At 38.2% G+C, this 22,678-nt stretch overlaps 1 protein-coding gene and 1 pseudogene across 1 annotated transcript in view; one reads left to right on the top strand and one right to left on the bottom strand.

Annotated features, from left to right (window-relative positions):
• The window catches only part of LOC117415685 (catenin alpha-3-like), a 216,080-nt pseudogene that overhangs the window by 65,724 nt on the left and 127,678 nt on the right, over positions 1-22,678 (top strand).
• LOC117415688 (leucine-rich repeat transmembrane neuronal protein 3-like) overlaps positions 8,849-22,678 on the bottom strand; it is a 48,252-nt gene continuing 34,422 nt past the window's right edge. Inside the window, exon 3 of the mRNA XM_034026343.3 lies at positions 8,849-9,734. Coding sequence (XP_033882234.1) covers positions 9,579-9,734 — 156 coding nt within the window. The 3' untranslated portion in view covers positions 8,849-9,578. The remainder of the gene's footprint in view (positions 9,735-22,678) is intronic.

The following is a 22,678-nucleotide window of genomic DNA, read 5'->3' as shown; positions in this document are numbered from 1 at the left end:
CTTCTGGAAATATGACCACTATTTTATTCTTGTGTGTAATATATATATATATATAATCTCGTTATTTAGATGACTAACTAGCAGTATATTATAATTTATTAGCATTTTCTGAATAATGTCTTTATTGTGCAGTACACAATCATATTTGTTCCTTCTACACTAAAATTGCAAACTTAGTGTAAAGAAATATGTATTATTAACCCACACAGTCTTGTGATTGCAATATAAAGTAGCACATATAACACAAAATTTAGATGATTTATGTATGGGCTTGAAATAAGATTTTTTTCTCATAGATGGAATTAAAAATGCTGATGCTGTGGAAATGTGAACTATTTCCATTGAGGTGATTGATAGACTTTTCACACTTGACTTGCTCCTGATGAATTCTCTTTCAATGCTAGTTTGCTTTAGGTAAAATATACCCATTAGGGCAGTCTTGGAAGTGGCCTACAGACGATGCAATGCTGCAAGGAAATTTTATCTTAATAGACATCTTTGATCTATGGATATGTTTCTCTGAAGTGTGTTCTCTACAGAAGTCATCTTTATGAATGAAGAGAGGAATGATCTAGCTTCCAGTGTTCTTGTGTTTGTATTAAAACATCCTTATGAAAAGCTATCATGTATCTGTTAGCGTTCACATCCTCTGGAAAAGGCATGTTTTGAAATACCAGATGCTACTGAATTCTCTCTTCATTAGTGAATATCCTGCTACTTACTTCAAATCCCAGAAAGCTTTAAGATGTGCAGAACCACACTGGGCTGTTTAACCTTAATCTGACTTTTGTTGTACATTTTTAAATGCAAGAAACATTATGTAACATTTAAATAAACATTTCATGACAAATAATGCACATAGTTCAAAGCTATGAAGTGGGTTTATAGTTGCACCCATAAGCTAGTTCTAACTACTGTATTTTTCCACATGAATTAGAAATGTATTTATGCATTATACAAACCCACACAGACATATTCTCGAAAGAGGATGTAACGCATTGGTATGTGGATCCTGATAACAAAATGGAATAAAATTCACTGAGGACATTGTAGAGAAGGGTGTTAAATACATTGTGCACAGGCTATTATAGCTACAACAGAGTCAAGTTTTAATAAGCTGCTTTCAAGCAACTGTGACTGGTTGAATGCAGTGTGCTTTTCTTTGCATGTTTTTGTTACCTTGATTTAAATTTACAAGACTGGGTGAATCATCGGCATGACCAAAGCACAAGTACTATCTCTGCAGAAAGACAGTGATTCAATAAGACGTTATGGTCTAGGGATATATATTTTAATGAGTTCCCTGTGTTTTTAAGAGGCAGGCAAATGTCATGTACCTGGTGAAAGATGTATTCACATCACTGACAGTTCCTGTAATACCTGTGCCGAGGGCATTTAGCATTCTGGTCCACATAGTGCTCTAGTGTAAGGATAATTGCCCACATTGTCAAACAGGTAACACAGCAATAACAATCCATGAAGGTGGTATGGAAAAGATTTTTTTAAAAAATCTCTCTTCCTCCAATGATTTAGAGGACAGATCTCAAACCCCAGTACAATGAAAAGAAAAATGACAGATACGTTATTTAAACAGTCGTAGCAACACGTGGGGATGTATAATGCTATTTCAGAACCCTGTTACTTGCTCTTTAAAACAGCTATTAATATTCTCATAATAGCATTCATTTCTGGTGTCTTTAAATAATAATAAACCCTGTTTGGAAAAATCCTGCACAATGTAATCCACTGAAATGCTTATTAAACATGTAATCATATTATACTGTAGCTCAATACCTACAATGAGTTTAAACAACATTGACTTTATCACTTCTTAGTAACTTTTAGATCCCCTGTGTCAATGCTTTATTGGCTTGGTAATTAGCATAAAGGATCAGTGTTTGAAATCAATGCACCTCTGTGGATTTGCATGTAACATTTTAATCATTTTAATAAACTTTGCCCCCAGTCGCATGTGATCTAACACCGACCAATCCCATTTGAGACGGTCAAAAGCCTTCTCAGCATCTAATGAGGGGACAGCACACGGGGCATCAATATCCATGGCTGAATGTATAATATGCAGGAGACACCGAACATTATCTGCCACCAGCCAGGTCTTAATAAAACATGTGGGATAATGGATGATTAATTTAGTCATTGTGGAGAAAAGTGGGTTATTAAGAAAGATTATATAAAATGAGTTAATGTTAATGCTGCATGATAAGGAAATACAGTGATACAGGCTTAAAATGGCAGAGAGGATAAAAATTTAAAACTTCATTGCCCAGAGTGACTTGCAATGCCAGCGGAATGAGTGCTGGGAATGAGAAGGAAATAGACTGACATCAGCGATGGAATGGGGGAAGTAAAGTGTGGGCCAAGCGAGAGAGGGAGGCGATCATCCACTATAGCCAATATCTACCAAGACAACTGCAGTATCACAATCACCTTGAAAGGTAAAAGAACATCCTTGCTACTTTTTATTGCTGTTATGGGAAAAGAAAGTTTCACTGCTGAGTGAACCTAACTGCTTGCTACGCTGTAAATGGATTAAGCATGTATCAACCATTAGTCTGTGCAGCCAAGTGGAATTAAAAGAAGAGTACTTAATCAACTGTATCACAATATTGCGAGGGGACATTGAAAGAGTTATTTAAAACTTACTGTGTGAAGAATCGGCACACAGGAGCAAACGTGCTTAAAGGCCTGCGTACTTGATTCGTTAGTTAAAATAAGCACACAGAAACAAAGAAACAAAAAGGGATTAAAGAACTGTGTTATTGTTGGTTTTGTAAAGTCCACGAAAACAAGCAGGGTGATTAACAGGAATGCCCTCTTCACCTGGGGACGGAAAGGAGCCTAAAAAATTGAAGAGACCAAAGAACGGACTATTAGTTATACATGCGCAGGGGGTAACCAACAACTGGACTGCATGAACCACTAGTGTCCACCGGAGGACAACCCTGTAAAGGAGAACATCAAGAACAGTGCAGTCAGATGCAAATCTCTGCAATGCAGAGGACGCTGGAGTCTGTGTACACCCCTACTGTTTAGTTGATCTATCGAGTCGAATTCATCACCGCATTCATATCCACTTCAATAAACAAATTAAAGTTAGCTAATTCTAATAATAATTGGTTAATGATTTAAAAAAGTGAGGTTCAAATATTGTCGGTGCATATACTGAAACAAAGGCCATTTTTTTCCCGCGAGATGCAAGCTTTTAGGTAAGATATCTGCCCATCCCCATCTCCTCCAGTATCCAAAACAGTAATCTGAAGGCTACAACGTAATAAGATCAGTGAACCCTTTGTTTTGTTGTCAGCAGAAGAGGAAGCAGCCACGTAAAAATATTTATTAGCAAGTCTAGGAACGTCCTGACGTTTCAGATGGGATTCTTGTAGCATAGCTATATCTATCTTTTTTTTATACGTAAGAGATACAGACAACTCGCTGATTTTTTGAGAGAATTAAGCCTGTGTACATTCCACCACAATACGTTTATATTATTTTAAAAATAAAATCAAAGGGAGTCCAGGAAAACCTGGGCATCTTCAGGTGAGTGAAACATGTGATCCGAGCAGCCATGGTGAATCTTCAGAACCGCTGGATATAAAAGGAATGCCTGGAGGCCTCGGGAGTGAGCAGAGACGATGGATTGTGAAAATGCACTACGGCGTGGAGCTGTAAAATTGCTGAAATCTGGGAAGAACCTGATGGTACCAGGCACAGTGCGAGAGGTATCTTTCCTTGCAACCTGCAATATGGCCTGACGATGAGAGTACCTTAACAGATTGAAAATAAGCGTGCAAGGCTTATCCCTTGCATTGGATTGATCAGAATAAATGCAATGTAAACGCATAATTTAAATAACCCTGCCAGACAGGATCGGGAACCACCGTGGAAGGGATTTAGACAGAAAATCGATCGTGTCAGACCCCTCCTCCACCTCCTTCAGACCGACCAGGCGAAGTTTGTTCTGACGACTCCTGTCCTCCAGGTCCGCCATCTTAGACCACTCAGTCCGTCCTGGCTTCACGAGCTGTAATAGCTCTCTTGTTGGCATTTACAGAAGTACGGAGAGGAGTAAAATCCACTTTGACGTTCTTGAACTCCTGGGTAAAATTCGAAAACTCATTCTGTATGGTGGTCATTTTAGCAACAGTCTTGAGACCTGTGTTTTCAGTACGGGAAAATACATGCTCGAAGTATTGGTGAGTCTGTTGCATACAGGCCTCTACAATGGCAGAGAAGTCTGAGTCTGTCGTGTTCTTTTCACCCTTTGAAGGTGTAGAGGAGTTCGATGTGGGCCTTTTTTTCCCAGCACTCAACATCCTGGGGTGTATCAGATAGCAGATGATGATATATACGGGTAAGTACACTGAGGTGCGTTCAGATAAATTGTAAAATAGATGAGGGGAGGTGAAGAGAGAAACAACTATGCAGCCATCGCTCCCACAGGTCACGTGACCTTCGTTTCTCCACTCTTTTGTATAGAGATTCACAGTCATTTTTCCACTCTTCTGTATAGAGATTCACAGTCGTTTCTCCACTCTTCTGGATAGATTTTCACAGTCGTTTCTCCACTCTTCTGTATAGATTCACAGTCGTTTCTCCACTCTTCTGTATAGAGATTCACAGTCGTTTCTCCACTCGTCTGTAGAGATTCACAGTTGTTTCTCTACTCTTCTGGATAGATTTTCACAGTCGTTTCTCCACTCTTCTGTATAGAGATTCACAGTCGTTTCTCCACTCTTCTGTATAGAGATTCACAGTCGTTTCTCCACTCGTCTGTAGAGATTCACAGTCGTTTCTCCACTCTTCTGGATAGATTTTCACAGTCGTTTCTCCACTCTTCTTTATAGAGATTCACAGTCATTTTTCCACTCTTCTGTATAGAGATTCACAGTCATTTTTCCACTCTTCTGTATAGAGATTCACAGTCGTTTCTCCACTCGTCTGTATAGAGATTCACAGTCGTTTCTCCACTCTTCTGTATAGAGATTCACAGTCATTTTTCCACTCTTCTGTATAGATATTCACAGTCGTTTATCCACTCTTCTGTATCGAGAGTCACAGTCGTTTCTCCAGCCACTATTCTAACTTGTACTGTATTTGGTTGTTCTATTTCCATGCAGCAGAGGAATTTTCAGTTATATATATTTTTTTAATTCATAGCTTAAGTTATTGATTGTTTTTGTACCTATTTGTACCTCTGTGTAAATGCTTTCCTCAAAGAGCAGTATAAAAGCGGCCTCTTAAAAGAAGCACCTCAGTCTTGTTCAAAACGGGAAAGCAGATGACCGTGACTTTGACAGAGGCCTCTATTGGACCATGTCTTTTTCATGCAAATGTAGCAGATGCATGTAAATTAGTTGGACTGTCAAAGGTCATGGGAAGCACAAACAAATACATTCTGCAAAGCACAATCAGAAACAGACACCTGCTGTTACTGCCCTTCACTGCAATACAAAAAAAAATAACTATTACCTCTGATCACTTCTTCAGCTCTGGAAAGAGCAGTTCAAGTGAACTGCATACAATGGTGGTCAGATGGATTGCTTTTTAAATGTTGCGTATGCATACGGTGGAGATCCACACTTAAATTCTAGACTTCTCATTGTGTTGTCCCAACTGAAGGGAGATAAAGGTTCTGGTATGTTTTGGCTTGATTCTTCTCATTCCTCTGAAGGGAAGGGTGTTTCAGGGGAGCAGGTTAATAGTTACACTCTGGTGTACCAGTTGTTTGAGAGCACTATAGAGTCCTGAGAGGCCAAGGGCCCCTTTACATTGCGAGTCCGATTTCCTGAACAGAAAAAACAAATCCTGTTTATATACTTCAAAACTTGGTAAATGTCACTGGTAATAGGATTTACTTCAGAGTGGCTTTGTATCTCAAAGGGCAGCAATGTAAGGACTTCATTTTTTTCCATTGATCTCTTCCATGATTGTGCCAAGTCTTTTTTCACATTTTCTTTGCTTAAGAAATTTGTCTCAGGGTGTCACTTTGCTTATTTATTTTCTGAACAGGAAAATAAGAATGAATACCTCTTTGCTTAATATTCTAGCCTTCCATTTCCAGCTTAAACATTTCTCAGCCTTCCTATATGTAAAATGTCCTCAACTTAGCATAACAGGTCAAACCTATAATTACAGCTGCATGGTTTTATTTTAGGCAATGCGAATACACAACAGTGGTTTCAGAAGCTTGCGAGCGATTGACATTTTGATTAAAAACATATTATTAAAAGAAAGCAGACAACTAGCGGGGGAATAGTAGTTGGCAATAATGTTGAGTTGGAAATGTTGAGTTGGAATGTTGGAAAGGAGTGACCAAACAGCAAACTTTCTGTTGTAGAATCATTGTATTAACCAGAAAGTTGATTCAAACTAGTTATAGCATAGTATTGCTTTGTAAATGTGTATTTATTAAGCAATGCAAATGAAAATGGGTTGCAATTAAAAATCCAAGAACACATTCTGTAATTGTGGAACAGAAACTAGCTTCTTTAGCCCTTATAAAAGTTTACTACAGTATTTTTGCACAATATTTTTGGAATTACATTACAGGTCAATTAAAAATAATTCTTAATTTTGCATCAGTTTCTTGTATCATCATAGTTTTGGTCAGGAATACTTTTGAGGGCAATGCTAGTTTAAAAAATATAATCTATAATAATTTCAGTTTTGAAACAGTACCAGTTTATTTGAGAAATCAAAGCCATTTCTGGTTGTTTTTTAATACAGTACATCTATGTGTTTTGATTTGCCACTAATTATTTGTGCCATTCATTGTGTGGAATAACCTTTTTCTCATTACTCCTTAAAATGCTAAACTTATAAGAAGAGTTCCCTTTCAATTTGAAAATGACACCAACAATACTTTTGGGATCTGCCCGCCACAGGTCAGGTATTCACTGAGCATTTTATGTCAGTCACCCCACGGAGCTCACTTCCTCTTTTGCTTCTCACCGCGATAAGATAAAGTACTAACTTGTCCAGTTGCTGTGATTGAATCTGTATGAAGAGCTCTCACTCGAGTTTACTGGAGTTCACCTACGTTATTTTAAGAAAATATTGCTGGAAGTCGGCTTGCCATTTCCCTGGAATCAGTAATTCAGCTTCTGTGAACTGAGCTATAATCGTTGCACAACTGCGCTTCGTTAAATCTTTCTTTCTTTCTTTCTTTCACCAGTCTGCATCACTTTGAAAAGAGATGCATGATTTCCTGGACCGGGGCCTGGCGTCCCGCTGTTGAGTCGACTTTGCCGGTTGTCTCGGCCCGCCCGCCTGCTTGGTGCGCTTGGCCTAAAAAAAAATAGCAAAAGAAAAAACATTTTTCACAGTCCACCTGCCAAGCGTGGTTGGTTCTACCCCCACAGCTTGGCTGTTGTGTGTGTGTGTTTTTTTTTTCTTCTACTGCTCTTGCAGTTAAAAAAAATTGATAAATAAAAAAATAATAACAGCTAGACAACGTGTGCTTCCTCCACTGGGGCCTAGTTCTACCTTGCCCTGCTGTTGAGTAGACTTCACCGGATGTCTCGGCCCGCCCACCTCGGTGCATTGGGCCTTAAAAAAAAAAAATGTGAGTACTCTCTTTTTTTCTTACTGTCTCTTAGCCTGTTGCTCCACAATGGTGTACGCTGCGCTCTTCCCCGGTTCTGTGACTGCACGCGGCCAAGGCCAGGCTATCGCTTGTGCTGCACCCATGTACACCACTGTGCACTTTTTCATACTGCTCTCCCATTGCCTAACCGCTGCCACCAAATTTGGCATTCCAGAGTTTAGGTGCCCTCAGGGCTCACCACCCCCCGGGGCCTCAGAGCCGCAGCGCCTCTGTTTCTGGATGCCCTCAGTGCTTGGGCAATTGATTTTTTCAGCCACTCGTGCCTCGGTACTTGACACTGCATGCACGTGGTGTGACCTTGACGGCAAGCATGCCAAAGTTTCATGCTTGCACATCCTGCGGAGGGAAGCTTCCTCCAGAGGACAAGCACCTCCGCTACGTCCGGTGCCAGGGCATCAGCAATCCTCCTCTGCCTTGGGAGATGCAACCTTTTCTGCGAGATCTGGTTCCCTGAAAGGGAAGACGACCACCAACCTGTGAGGTCGCATCAGTTGCCTTCGCGGGTTCGATGCAAAAGATGAAGTGAGCTCCGTGGAGTGACTATTTGTTCTACCGGAGGCGGGACCGAGGACGTCAATCCCCGGAGGGGCCTATTGGCAGCTCTGACATAAAATGACCTGTGGCAGGCATATCCCAAAAGTATTGTTGGTGGTCGTCTTCTCTTTCAGGGAACCAGGGATCCATAACCTAGCGTTTTAGAAAGAAAAATAAAACATGTAAAAAAGCCATACATAATTTACATTTTTTTGTGTGCTTTTTTTATTAGTTTAGGAAAATCTGTTGCTTATGTGTGTTTTCCTTCCAACTAAGATGCTAAAATCAGAACACTTACCTTAATGTGTTATTTTTGTCAAAGAAAGCTTGCACCAGGGATGGGTCGTATAGCAAATCTAACAAGACAAAAATACTAGATCACAGAACACAACCAGAGAATATGTCTTGCTGTGGCTGAATTTACAAAAACATCATTCCATTGCTTATGAGAAAAAATGGTTTGGACGAGTGGCACTGAATGTTAAAAACAGCTGACATTTTCATGCAACTGAAACACCAAAGTGAGTGTTTGGAATGCCTCTATATACAGCTAGTTCTTGCAGCAAGTTCTGCAACTCATTTACCCTTAGGTATTTACTCAAAGAATAATTAACCAATTAACCAGACATGTCTTACATATACTAGAGAACCATTCAGATTAACCCAACCACCATAGAAAAATAAATGAAATTATAATTTATTAAAAAACAAACAAAAACAAAAACAAAAACAAAAAAACCATTCATTTCAGAGGGAATAGTGTTTTTATGTAACCACACTGCATTTTGTAGCCAAGGCAACAACTTACAAATCATTTTGGTTTAATGTATTTACAAAATATGTTTTGAGGTTGCATTATAAGTACTAAAATAAAAATAAAAAATCACACATTTTCAGTACAGCACAGAACAGTGGTAGTATTTGAACACAAGAAATGCAAAATAGTAACTTAAATTTTACATGTGCTTTATAAGAAACACAAATTTTACAGATTAGAATGTGAAAAAACACAATTAATCAAATATACAAATTTAAATAATAAGTGATAAACTTAACAGATTGTTTTTTTTTTGTTTTTTTTTTTAACTGTATCCATTATGAAAAATACAATAATATTTTACAGAATTTTTTTACATACAGGTAGGTTAATAGGGTTTTTGAAAAATGATTTATTCTAAGATCCTCTTTAAAAAAAAAAAAAGACTGCACAGCTGAACTACTGTACGGTAAGAAAAACATCTACTTGTGAAGAATCCAGGGTACTTCGAAGTGCAGGCCCTTGCATGGCATTCATCACATTGCAGAGCACCAGGCAGTTTGCATGTCCTTTCATTTCACACTGATGTAGAATTCCCCATCATTTAGTCCATGAATCCAGCACTGGTTTGCCTGCCATGAGTAAGACCAGAGCTGTCTACTACATATGCTCAGTGGGGCGTGTTATAGTCGTTATTGTGCTCAGTTCTAAGTCTCGTTCTCTGTGTTTGTCCATAGTCTCTTGGTGTACGCCGCAGTAGCTTATTGTTGGCTGGTCGAAGGTGAGAAAGGATGAGACATTCATCGACAATGGTATCTAGAAAGAAAGAAAGAAAGAAAGAAAGAAAGAAAAAAACATAAGCTACACAAAAGGTCTTTATTTGAGTTTTAATTTATCCATAGCGGTGGATTGTTCAGTCGGTTCATTTTTGTGCATCACACCACTTAATTCAAGCAGGTGGTGGAAACCCTCTTTAGACTGAAACAAGCTTGTGTCTCATGCCAGGGCTGGGCTTGTGGGATTGTTTCATCTGTGTCAGAGGGAGCGCAGAGCTGGAGTGCAATGCACCAGTGGTGAAAGTGCAGTGGTGAAAGTGCAGTGTACCAGTGGTGAAAGTGCAGTGTACCAGTGGTGAAAGTAATGTAATAGGATTTCTAACTGCTTCCAGATAATTACACATTCCTTCAGTTAAAATTGTAATCTTGTTGACATTATACGGGCTGAAATCATCAGATGACCTTTTTTCAGTGGTGCAGTGGTGAAAGTGCAGTGTACCAGTGGTGAAAGTGCAATGCACCAGTGGTAAAAGTGCAGTGGTGAAAGTGCAGTGCACCAGTGGTAAAAGTGCAGTGGTGAAAGTGCAGTGTACCAGTGGTGAAAGTGCAGTGCACCAGTGGTGAAAGTGCAATGTACCAGTGGTGAAAGTAATGTAATAGGATTTCTAACTGCTTCCAGATAATTACACATTCCTTCAGTTAAAATTGTAATCTTGTTGACATTATACGGGCTGAAATCATCAGATGACCTTTTTTCAGTGGTGCAGTGGTGAAAGTGCAGTGTACCAGTGGTGAAAGTGCAATGCACCAGTGGTAAAAGTGCAGTGGTGAAAGTGCAGTGTACCAGTGGTGAAAGTAATGTAATAGGATTTCTAACTGCTTCCAGATAATTACACATTCCTTCAGTTAAAATTGTAATCTTGTTGACATTATACGGGCTGAAATCATCAGATGACCTTTTTTCCCCTAATTAAAATAAAGAATAGCTCAAATTTGCAGCTGATGCCTAACACCAGGGACTCAGGAGTTTTATATCCATATAAACAGCAAATAAATGCTTTAGTACATGATATCACCATACATTATTTATTTATGCCGAGGACACAGTCAAGTAAGGGAGAGTTGCTTTCATATTATTGCCATTCGGGTTAATGGGATATAGGAGCTATGCACAACCCGTTTATATCACCAATTGACAACTCTTAACTAATAAAGAAGGGATCTGAGCAATATTCACTTTTAATAACCAGAAACCAATACAAAATAAATTGGTAGAAGCCATACCAATAATTTCTCCACATGAAGAGTCTGAAATTGCAATCACATGGCTGCTCCGGGAGCATGCCTTTTAAAATTACAAAGCTGAAACACGAAACTGTCTTAAGGTGTGCATCTTGAAGCAGATAAATATGCCCTCTAAAAAAAAAAGAAAAAAAATAGATTTTCAGGTTAATATTATAATTTAAATTTCCACTAAGATTGCCTTATTTTTAGTACAGTTACAATGAATCATTCCTCCTGTGGCTACTTAAAACACCTGCATTTCCAAATGAAAATGATTGGCACACATCTTAAATAGATGAGACTCATGTAGTCCGCTAATGCAATTTACCTAATTATATTCTTTTTTTTGCCATATAAGTTCTGCACATAAGTGTTACCCAGTAGGCACGTTTTAAAATAATTAATTGGCTGGACTTAACGCATTTGCTTTTCTGCTGAGCTGAGTGTTTTCAAATTAGTTTTCAATAGAAGGAGCTCCCTAATATTATAGCCTTCAAAGCTAGAAATGCAGATGTCTGTTTTGAACTGGACCTGATGATCTGCTGCATATAACACTGTGAAAAGAGCCGGCTATTGCTCTGGAACACCCTTTCATAGAGATAAACAGGACCCCCAATAGTCAGGTAACTAAAAAGGAAACAAAAGAAGAATCTATTACTTGCTAGGATAGTTCTACAGTTCTAATTAACTCATGGATTCCATTTTCATTATGGCACCTCTATACATATAAAAACAAATAATGCAAACAATGATAACTGTGCAATTATTGAGTTAGAGGTTTATTTTTTTTTGGTTATATGCTTTAATGATAGTAGCACCATAAAAAAATAATTGAATCCAAGGGCTGGTCTTTGTATTCTTGGCACATACTGTATATGACCAAAGTACATTTTAGATGTTAGATTAAACACAAATATATAATAACCTTAGTAGACCAGTGTCTTCCAACTCCTGAGAAAACCTGACCTAGAATATTCATAATGTTTTCCAAGAATTATTGTCAAGATAAACAAGCAGTCTTTTGATCAAAGCACACTTAAATGTTAGGAAACATGCAATACAGCGCCCACTTGCTATGCAGTTACAATGATATTTAATTAGAATCACAGTAAATGTAACAAACAAAATGAATTCTTGGATCTTAGCTTTATGTAACCTTAGAGGGCTCTGCTTCTCATTAGCACTGAACAATTATTTGTAGGACTCCAGGAATTAGTTATTTGCTCTTATTAAATTAACACTTTTGTTTCAAAACTAATTGCACATTGTTTTTTTTTTTTAAGCATTTTTTTGTAAACTATAATCCATATTTAATATGCTTGTCAAATATGTGCACTTACTTATGAACAGCAAGGAATTGTGGGCGACATTTATTAAGGCACTCTAGGGCCTAAGTGATTGTAAAACCAATGGGACTCCAGCTGTAAACATTCTAGACATGTCTTAAATATAAATATACAATTTTATAACAAAGTTATCTTTAGTTAATGATCAATTGACTATGTAATTGCAAATAAATTCAGCAAAAATTTAGGATTTTTGTTATTTTTAACAATTTTGTTATGGATTTGCTCTACAAAAAGATAAATAATAGGGCATATGGTACAATTTTACTGCTAACATATAATTTCCAAAGATGTGTTATGATATGTTATGTTTTTTTACATGTGTTGGTTTCAGTTATAAAAATTGTTGAAAGATTAATATTTGCTTTGGAGGTTAGTGTAAGAAATGGCATGGCAGATCTTTGCTGTAGCTCTTACAGATCCTGGGCACTGGATGAAAACCAACATCTTTATTAGCACAGACCAAATTTAAAAATGAGCCTTTGTCTTCCGATGTGAAAAAACTGACTATAGATATGTTCTACCATATTGATTTGGCCTCTGTGGTATAGAACCAAGCTCGAAGGAGAATATGTATAAAGCTTAACTAATTAGGTTTATTGATGAGAGCTTTGGCAGTTTCAAGCTTTTATTATCTGGCTCATACCTAAATGGCCTGAAGAGCACAAGTCATCAATAAATTGCTTCGCTCAGTAATTCCTTTTATTTGATACCTGGTATTTTTCCCTTTTTTTGTTGGCGTCATTCCAAAAGCTCTTTTATTTGCATTGTTGCATCAGAAAAAAGGGTTCAACAACTGGAGTCTAGCAAGTCTGCAGTGTGTTTTGATATTTCATCAAAAATGTAGTTTAATTACTGCATTTTTTGTTTTTTAGCTGTTTCTGAAATGCACGTTTTGTATCCAATATATTGATTTTGCTGAAATAATATGAGGCGTTATATAAAATAATGTGTTTCCTGCTGTAGGCAATACTGTAGATATTATACAAATGTCCTGGCTCATAATAGTTTGTTGATTTTAAACCATAAACCAGCTATATACAGTACAAAGTACTTGCCATGCCTTTACTCTGCTTACACGTTGGTCTCTGAAGCAGCAACTATTTAAACAAGTGTCTCAAATGTGTCATTTGACTGACATGTACTTTTATTATATTTATTCCAAATAAGTGCACTCTGTAATATGCATTCTTAATTAATAGGGAATGTATTTCAATCCCAGACTGCCAACAGCAGTCTTAGACAAAAAAAAAAAACCTTATTACAAAGCCAATAGAAATGTACATGCAGTCATCCTTTATGAAAACCTTTTAACACACTAGCACTTTTATGTATTTTCACTTTGATGGTGTAGTATTTCCACATGCAGTGGTTTTGCAGATATGTTTATGGTCAGTGGTTCTCAAGCCAAAGATTTGGTGACAGCACAGTGTGGGTTAGGTTGAGCGTCAGAGAAAAAATACAAACAACTCATTTATTTTTTCCTCCAAAAAAATGCATGCATAAAATACGATGGGAACTGAGAGATTGTGAATAGATGTCGTAATGTAGCTTGTACGGGAAAATGAAACGTTTTGTTTCTCAAAAGGTCCACATGTACTCATAGCAGGAAGATTGTATTGTGATTTGTGTAAGGTTTACTTATCGTAGTAGGAAGGTGGTCTGGATAGTAATGCACATCACAGTACTTTTCATCTTGGCATCCAGAGGACCATGAAAGGTCACAAGAAAATTATGTTTGTTGTTTTGATCAAACCTTGCAGTAGAAGGTTATTATCTTGAATTTTCTCATATTCACAGATATAATTATTTTTGCATTAATTATATCTGTGAATATGATTTTTGAACATAGCCTCTTAAATCTGTGTTCTTACAATATCACTTTATTTATAGTTTCCCAGTTTCCCACATGGTTTTATTCTGGAGAATGCCTTGAAGAAATGTATATAAATATATTATCGTCAATTATGTATGTATTGCCGTTGTACTATCTATCTATCTATCTATCTATCTATCTATCTATCTGTCTGTCTGTCTGTCTGTCTGTCTGTCTGTCTGTCTGTCACGGTGTCTGTCGGGAATGCTTGTGCTGTGTGTGCTGAGCGCGGAGCTCAGAGCTCAGAGTGAGGGGTTCTCTCCTGTTTTCTTTCCTTTTTTATTCTTATTTCATTTTTATAGGTATTAAAAAAATTGGATTAAGAGTTGGATCTTTTATAAGCTGACAGACGCTATGCCCAAAACCGGGGGGATCCCTATGGGATCAAGTCCCAATTTTGAAAATCTTACTCGGATAAAATTTATAGTAGATCCCCATGTCTCTGGTGAAAAATATGTTGTTCAACTGGGTAAAGCTGTAGGATGCACAAATATCAAGTCTGCTTCATGAATGAATAAAGCTGTTGTTGTGTTTATGAATGATGAAGAGTTGGTGCAGAGAATAGTTCAAGAGGGATTAGTGATAGACAGGGATAACATGTTGTTTCTTTCAGGAGACAGCTCTATATGCTGCTGAACGATATCAATGGAGATGTCAACATTTTGAGTTTTGAGTAGATGGGAGTGAATACGTTGTGTTTGCGTTTTCTGAACTAATGAAATGTTTTAAATGTGGTTGTGGAAGGCATAACCAAAAAAACTGTAAGCGAGGTAATGGGGAAAACAACACTGCGGGGGAGGGGACCTCGGGGGGAGCAATCCCGCTGAAGGTACTGCAGAGACGCCCGGTCAGGGAGTCAGGCAGGCAGAGAATATGGCTGAGGATTTGGGAGCTGAAGGGGAAAACAGCAAGGACAATGAGCCTCAGGGGGCGGAGGAGGTCAGAGAGTTTGTGCATGAGACAACAGGGACTAACTGGGCTGAGGCTGGGGAGACACACAGGGGGATGCATTGCTGGAGGAACAGACTAAAGCAGAAATCAGGGAGTTGGGGTTATAGGGGAAGAGATAGAGGAAGGGGGAGAAGTAAATAAGGACACAACATCATTTAAATTCCCCAATAGGAAGAGCTAAGGTGCTGCAAAACCCAGGCAGTTTTCTGAGAGCACAGAGAGAGGGGCCGATGCTCGACCAGAGAGTCAGAGCACTGAGACCAGTGTGACTGAAGACAGCATGGTGAGTGACAAGGAAGGCAGTGACACTGACTCCTCTTTGATTTACGAAATGTCAGCTAGTCAGCAATTGAGAGGAGGGTACAGCGCTGAGAGTATTCAAGCTTTTTTTCGGCAGTTACTGTACGTTCCTGGCCCTCTGCAATGGATGGACATTGCTTTTGCTTTCTTTCACAGGGTGGGAGGGCTGAATTTTGACACAGCTGTTGTTAATGAACACCAGCAGACTGGCCTTGTCCTGTTTACCTAAATTTTATCGTGGGATGCTGCCTACCTGGCACACAATGAAAGCGAGGAGCCCTTAATTCACAATTCTGCTCTGATATATATGTCCAATTTTAGTTTTGTATCTTTGTTGGTTAACATGAGGGTTACTAAGATTGGTCATTTAATAGATCTAGAAAGCAGAGAGCAGAAGAGTGCAGACTCTCTGGGGGTGAGATCAGAGTGCTTTATTAGCTTGTTTTTAATGTAGCTGTGAGCGGTGCTAGTAGGGGCAGGTTTGGGGGTCCTGAGTGAGCTTTTTTTCTGGGACTGTTACTTCAGAAATATAGCCTCCAGTGTTTGAGCTGCAGGCTGGGCTAGCTGTAGACCAAAGCTGTGATCAACCAGCTTTGGTCTTTGGTCTGTTTTGGGACTCTCTGGAGTTTTTGTTTCAGCTCTTCAGAGAAAAAAGATTTGTACAGGCTTTGTCACCCACTACAAGTTGGGATGTCATGGTATCAAATTTTGAAATACACTCAAGTCATTTTTTAACAAGAAAAATAACTTTAATTTAAAGTTTTAAAACAAATACAACACCTTGGTTCTACAGTTCTATCAGGCACTACCTAACTGGAAGTAGTGTTCACTCCAGCTCACACAGGCTCAGCAAAATAATGCTGCTTTTTTATTTCGAATTACTGTGGAAAAACACCAAAATATTAACATTTTCTGGGCTCAGTCTGGAATGATAGGGGGTAAGGATGTGACCACTGCCACTGAATACCTTCTTCATCTTTTTCAGTTTGGACGGCATCTTATTAGTTAAGAGAAGCAAAATGTTACCTAGCAATAGCCAATCGAGTGCGTTTTAAGACATGCAGTGCCCGCCCACTGATCTCTCAGCAGAGTGCAAAACTTAACGATGAGAAGACGGCACCTGCAAATTGTTTTTTTTGTTTTTGTTTTGGACTAACAGCAACGAACACAAAGGAAAGAAGAAAAGTTAAGGTGGGTATGACACCGTTGCAAAGTTAAGCGTCATCTAGGGGACTTTTTCTTTTTAAAGGGGAATAAAATTGTATTCATTTTTGAATACATAAAACCAAAATCCCTACAACACTATCAACTCGAGGAGACGGCAACATCTTTACAATACCATTTAAAATAAAAATAATACAAATGCCTGTAGCATCTTAGACTTAGTTATATAGTAGTAAACAGACTTTGTGATTCTCTGCATTGGTGTGTGCTTACTGCGTTTCTCTTGACCGATACGATAGATAATAGCTGCTGTTACTACTTTGGTTTTGTAAATTAATAGGAATGCAGTGATGATAAGTTACAGTGCCGCCTTCTTGCATATATTTTCAAGTATTTGTGTTTCATTTACTGACAATCACATTTGCTAGCGATCATTGTTTAGTAGGGCGGTTTATATAAAATATGATGTCACTTATTTAATAGCCTACTTGGATAATCTCATGCATGGCAGTTTTGAGAACTTGAGATGTCTGTGTTCATAAGTTAGTTCTAATGAACACAGTGGCTCACCAATGGACAAACAGTGAATAAAAAAACGCGCTCATATCACCTTAAAACGTGTGAACTCGGTAATCCTGGTACAGAAAAATGGTTTCAAAACCGTGGCAGTTTATACTGCGGTTTACCGTAAAACCGGTACACCGTGACATTCCTAACTACAAGACACACAATGGAGGGAGAGGATGGGTGTAGAGGAGGCTATAGTTCCGGCTTGGAGGGCACTGTATAAGCCACCAATTAAGAAAAAAAGTCAGGGATTTACAATGGAGAGTGCTACACACCATTGTAGCCACAGACTCCTTTATGGTGATTATTTAGCCAGGAGTTGAAGACAAGTGCCCCAACTGTTTGCAGAGAGAGACTGTGTTTCATTGTTTTATGTACTGCCTCAGACTGCAGCCACTGCTTGGGTTTCTGGTAGATATGTTTAGAGGCCTTGAGGTAAATTTTTGTGAAACTCTGTTTATTTTTGGGGTGAGGTACTTCAAAAGGGCAAAGAAGTGGTGCCAACTGGCAAACGTTTTAGTGGGGCAAGCCAAACTAGCAATCATTGAAAGCAGAAAAAATAAAGTGACTGATGTTCTGACAGGGGATGTGATTGCTGTATTCAAAGTGGCATTCAGACTTCTAGATGAAGTTTGGTTGTTATAAACTTACCCATCAGATTGAAGTGTTCCAAGAGGTGTGGGGAATAGAATGTGGTGTGTTCTGTGGTAAAGGGGGAGCTGCGGATGGGATGGTAGATACAATTTAAGTCTTTTTTGAAGGACTTATATTGGCTTTTTCTATTTTTCTATTTTTTGTATTTATTTATGTATTAATGTATTTAATTAATGGAAACAAAAAAATAATGTTTTAATATGATTGTAGATTATTATTGTGAAATGTAATGTTTTATATGATTGTTGAACAAAATTGATAATAATATCTATCATCTATCTATCTATCTATCTATCTATTTACACATATGACTCAAAAGAGCCATCTTCCCAATGTTTCGGAATATATATATATATATAAATATATGATGTCACTTATATATATACAGACGTGCTCAGATTTGTTGGTACCCTTACAGCTCATTGAAATAATGCTTCATTCCTTCTGAAAAGTGATGAAATTAAAAGCTATTTTATCATGTATACTTGCATGCCTTTGGTATGTCATAGAATAAAGCAAAGAAGCTGTGAAAAGAGATGAATTATTGCTTATTCTACAAAGATATTCTAAAATGGCCTGGACACATTTGTTGGTACCCCTTAGAAAAGATAATAAATAATTGGATTATAGTGATATTTCAAACTAATTAGTTTCTTTAATTAGTATCACACATGTCTCCAATCTTGTAATCAGCCATTCAGCCTATTTAAATGGAGAAAAGTAGTCCCTGTGCTGTTTGGTATCATTGTGTGCACCACACTGAACATGGACCAGAGAAAGCAAAGGAGAGAGTTGTCTGAGGAGATCAGAAAGAAAATAATAGACAAGCATGGTAAAGGTAAAGGCTACAAGACCATCTCCAAGCAGCTTGATGTTCCTGTGACAACAGTTGCAAATATTATTAAGAAGTTTAAGGTCCATGGAACTGTAGCCAACCTCCCTGGGCGCGGCCGCAAGAGGGAAATCGACCCCAGATTAAACAGATGGATAGTGTGAATGGTAGAAAAAGAACCAAGGATAACTGCCAAAGAGATACAAGCTGAACTCCAAGGTGAAGGTACGTCAGTTTCTGATCGCACCATCCGTCGCTTTTTGAGTGAAAGTGGGCTCCATGGAAGAAGACCCAGGAGGACTCCACTTTTGAAAGAAAAACATAAAAAAAGCCAGACTGGAATTTGCTAAAATGCATATTGATACGCCTTTGGACAGATGAGTCAAAACTGGAGCTTTTTGGCAAGTCACATCAGCTCTATGTTCACAGACGAAAAAATGAAGCTTTCAAAGAAAAGAACACCATACCTACAGTGAAACATGGAGGAGGCTCGGTTATGTTTTGGGGCTGCTTTGCTGCGCCTGGCACAGGGTGCCTTGAATCTGTGCAGGGCACAATGAAATCTCAAGACTATCAAGGCATTCTGGAGCGAAACGTACTGCCCAGTGTCAGAAAGCTCTGTCTCAGTCGCAGATCATGGGTCCTCCAACAGGATAATGACCCAAAACACACAGCTAAAAGCACCCAAGAATGGATAAGAACAAAACATTGGACTATTCTGAAGTGGCCTTCTATGAGTCCTGATCTGAATCCTATCGAACATCTATGGAAAGAGCTGAAACTTGCAGTCTGGAGAAGGCACCCATCAAACCTGAGACAGCTGGAGCAGTTTGCTCAGGAAGAGTGGGCCAAACTACCTGTTAACAGGTGCAGAAGTCTCATTGAGAGCTACAGAAAGCGTTTGATTGCAGTGATTGCCTCTAAAGGTTGTGCAACAAAATATTAGGTTAGCGGTCCCATCATTTTTGTCCATGCCATTTTCATTTGTTTTATTATTTACAATATTATGTTGAATAAAAAATCAAAAGCAAAGTCTGATTTCTATTAAATATGGAATAAACAATGGTGGATGCCAATTACTTTTGTCAGTTTCAAGTTATTTCAGAGAAAATTGTGCATTCTTTGTTTTTTGTGGAGGTGTCCCAACAAATTTGAGCACGTCTGTATATATATTATTTTAAAATATTTAGCTGTAGTTGTGTTGTACTTAAATTATCATTATTTATTTATTTATGGTGGCTGGGGTAATTCGTGCTTTGAAGTATTTGTTTCTAAGGCTTTTTGCTTCTTCTCAGATAAAGGTCTTCAGCAACTGATGCCTTATGCTAAACAGAGTTCAGAAAAAAAGATTATTAAACACTGCCACCTGCTCATATACTAACCTTATTATTGACACAATGTAAGACAACAGCAGTAGTAAGCAACCATTTAGGATTACAACCATTTCAAAAGACTTATAAATGTGATCCAAATAAACAGCTATAAAACACCAGGACTATATTGCTTTTGAATGTATAGTAGACAGCCAGTCAAGGGACATCTATAACTATCGTAAACTATGTAAAAAATCAGAATAAAAGGCAATCAGCCACGTGACCAGCATTAATGGGTCAAATGGCCTCTTCTCATTTGTAAGTTTTCTTATGTACTTAAATTCAAGCTAATAGCACAGGTGATAGCATTCTTCACCCCCCCCCCCCCTTAATAATAATAATAATAATAATAATGAGTATTCCATATGCTTACCTGTTTACTTCTGCTGTGTTCAGTTGACCTACTCACTTGCTCAGATGAGTGTAATGCAAATGTAAACAGCTTTAGTGACAAATAAAACTTCTGAGGAAAAGAAAGCTCTAATACGCATTGTTGCCAAAGCACTGGCGCTTTCTCTCGCAGTGTGGACAGATGTCAGATAACTCCTTGCTGTTTTCTCTTTCATTTTCAGTGATGTATGTACACAGTGCAGTCTTTCCTGCATGTTTATTAACATAAGGCCAGTCTCCACTAGCTTCAAAAAGCCAACAATTGAAATCCTAAACACAAAACGTAGATACCAAATAAGTATAGATAACTACAAACGAGCAAAGTGATGCTAAACATCTCTTCTTGAGTAAAGCAACTTGTACTGGTAGCAACAGCAGACCATGGAGAACAATATGGTGAATATGGCACGTTGTGTCATAGAGAATGCTGCCATTACTTGTCTGTGGGTATCAGTGTGACCCCAAAAAAAACAAGGTGTCAGTGTTGTGACCTGCCATTCCCCTGCAGCACACACTGTTAACCAGGAATAAGTGAGAACTGGCAGTGACTCTGACACTATGTATTCTATATATAGATGTAGGGCTGTATGTGTAAAGGTTGTTTGCATCATGGGATTTGAGGAGGACATTGTAATGCTGTTATTTCGTTTTTAACTTCCCTGCGATGTATAAACCTGCCTTGTTTCAGTAGCGGCCGCAGTAAGAAGATGCAAAGGAATACTAAATAGCAATATAGAGGTTCATTGTACTACAGCTTACCTTATTAGCATATATATTACGCCAGGTCAAATTGAGGTACGTGATGGAATGTCAGGGTGTAAAGGATTGGGTGCTACTTTGTCAATGGGGGCTTGAAAGTCATCCTTAGCCATAGATATAATCCTCCTTTGTATTGTTATATTGTGCAAAATGCAGCAAGTCACAAATATTTTGCACACAATATTACGTCAGTATATATACAAATTAGATTTATGATCCATGAATATCAAATGAAGAGCCGACTGGACACCAAAATATAATTTTCATTGACTGAGCATACGCAACGTCAAAGACAATACGAAACCGTAACCCTTGTTTATACCTAAATGAAAGGTACCACACAAAGAGGTAGTTATGAAGTTTTATACAGACAGCCAACATAGTTTATACTGCATCAGTCATTTCTGCAATGGGCATGTAACTTGCTTGAAAGCAGAAACTCTTATGAGAATGAATATATCAATATGCTGTCCTCATATGTAATGTTCTCCAGCTTTGCAGTGACAGCCTTCCTCCATCAACCCCATTTCATCTACTTTAAAAGATGAATTGTGTTTTTGCTGCCAGGCCTTCACCAGGGGTATTTCATTTGGTTTTATGTACTGCAAAAATGCAGTCTGCTCTACCTGTATTCTGACATAGCAGATAATTATTATTCCCTTTTGCAATGAGAAGGGATATGTGTTAGTTGCCAAATTTCCCAAATGGACTCTTCTAATTATCTTCTGTGTCACATTAGCCAATTTGTTGATGTAATATTTATATTCATGCTATTGTGTATTACATGCTGATTTTCTGATCCCCCTATAAGGCTTCTGAAACAGGCCTAGCTTTTAAACCCATCTTATGGGCAGCAGTGTGGATTAGTGGTTAGGGCTCTGAACTCTTGACTGGAGGGTCATGGGTTCAATCCCTGGTGGGAGATGCTGCTGTACCCTTGAGCAAGGTACTTTACCTAGATTGCTCCAGTAAAAGCCAAACTGTATAAATGGGTAATTGTATGTAAAAATAATGTGATATCTTGTAACAATTGTAAGTTGCCCTGGATAAGGGCGTCAGCTAAGAAATAAATAATAATAATAATAATGGAGAGAAGATTCAGGATAACCACAGGTTCCCATATTGAAAAACACCAGGGACCAAATGTAAGAGTGATTCTTGTTAATGTGCAGTTTGTTAAAGATACAGCATGTTACAATACATTACTGTGAGGCCTGTGCCCTGTATACTACATGTCATTTACTGTAGTAAATACTCTAGTAAAAGTTGCAGTAAATGTTTTTGTAATGTATCTATTACATTAGGGGTCGTCTAAAATGATCATCAAATACTGCAAGCGTACACAGCACACGATTTCATCCCCAAACCCCATGATACGAAAAGCTTTTATACAGCCCAGCACCTTAACTGGCTGCATATTATCTCTTCTGACCAGTATCTCGTGGTATAGTAGAGATATTTCATTGAATATAAAGCGTATTGCCCTTA

Source organism: Acipenser ruthenus, chromosome 7 (genome assembly GCF_902713425.1).
Source record: "Acipenser ruthenus chromosome 7, fAciRut3.2 maternal haplotype, whole genome shotgun sequence".
NCBI classification, from domain to species: domain Eukaryota; kingdom Metazoa; phylum Chordata; class Actinopteri; order Acipenseriformes; family Acipenseridae; genus Acipenser; species Acipenser ruthenus.
This window is presented reverse-complemented; position numbering and strand designations above follow the sequence as displayed.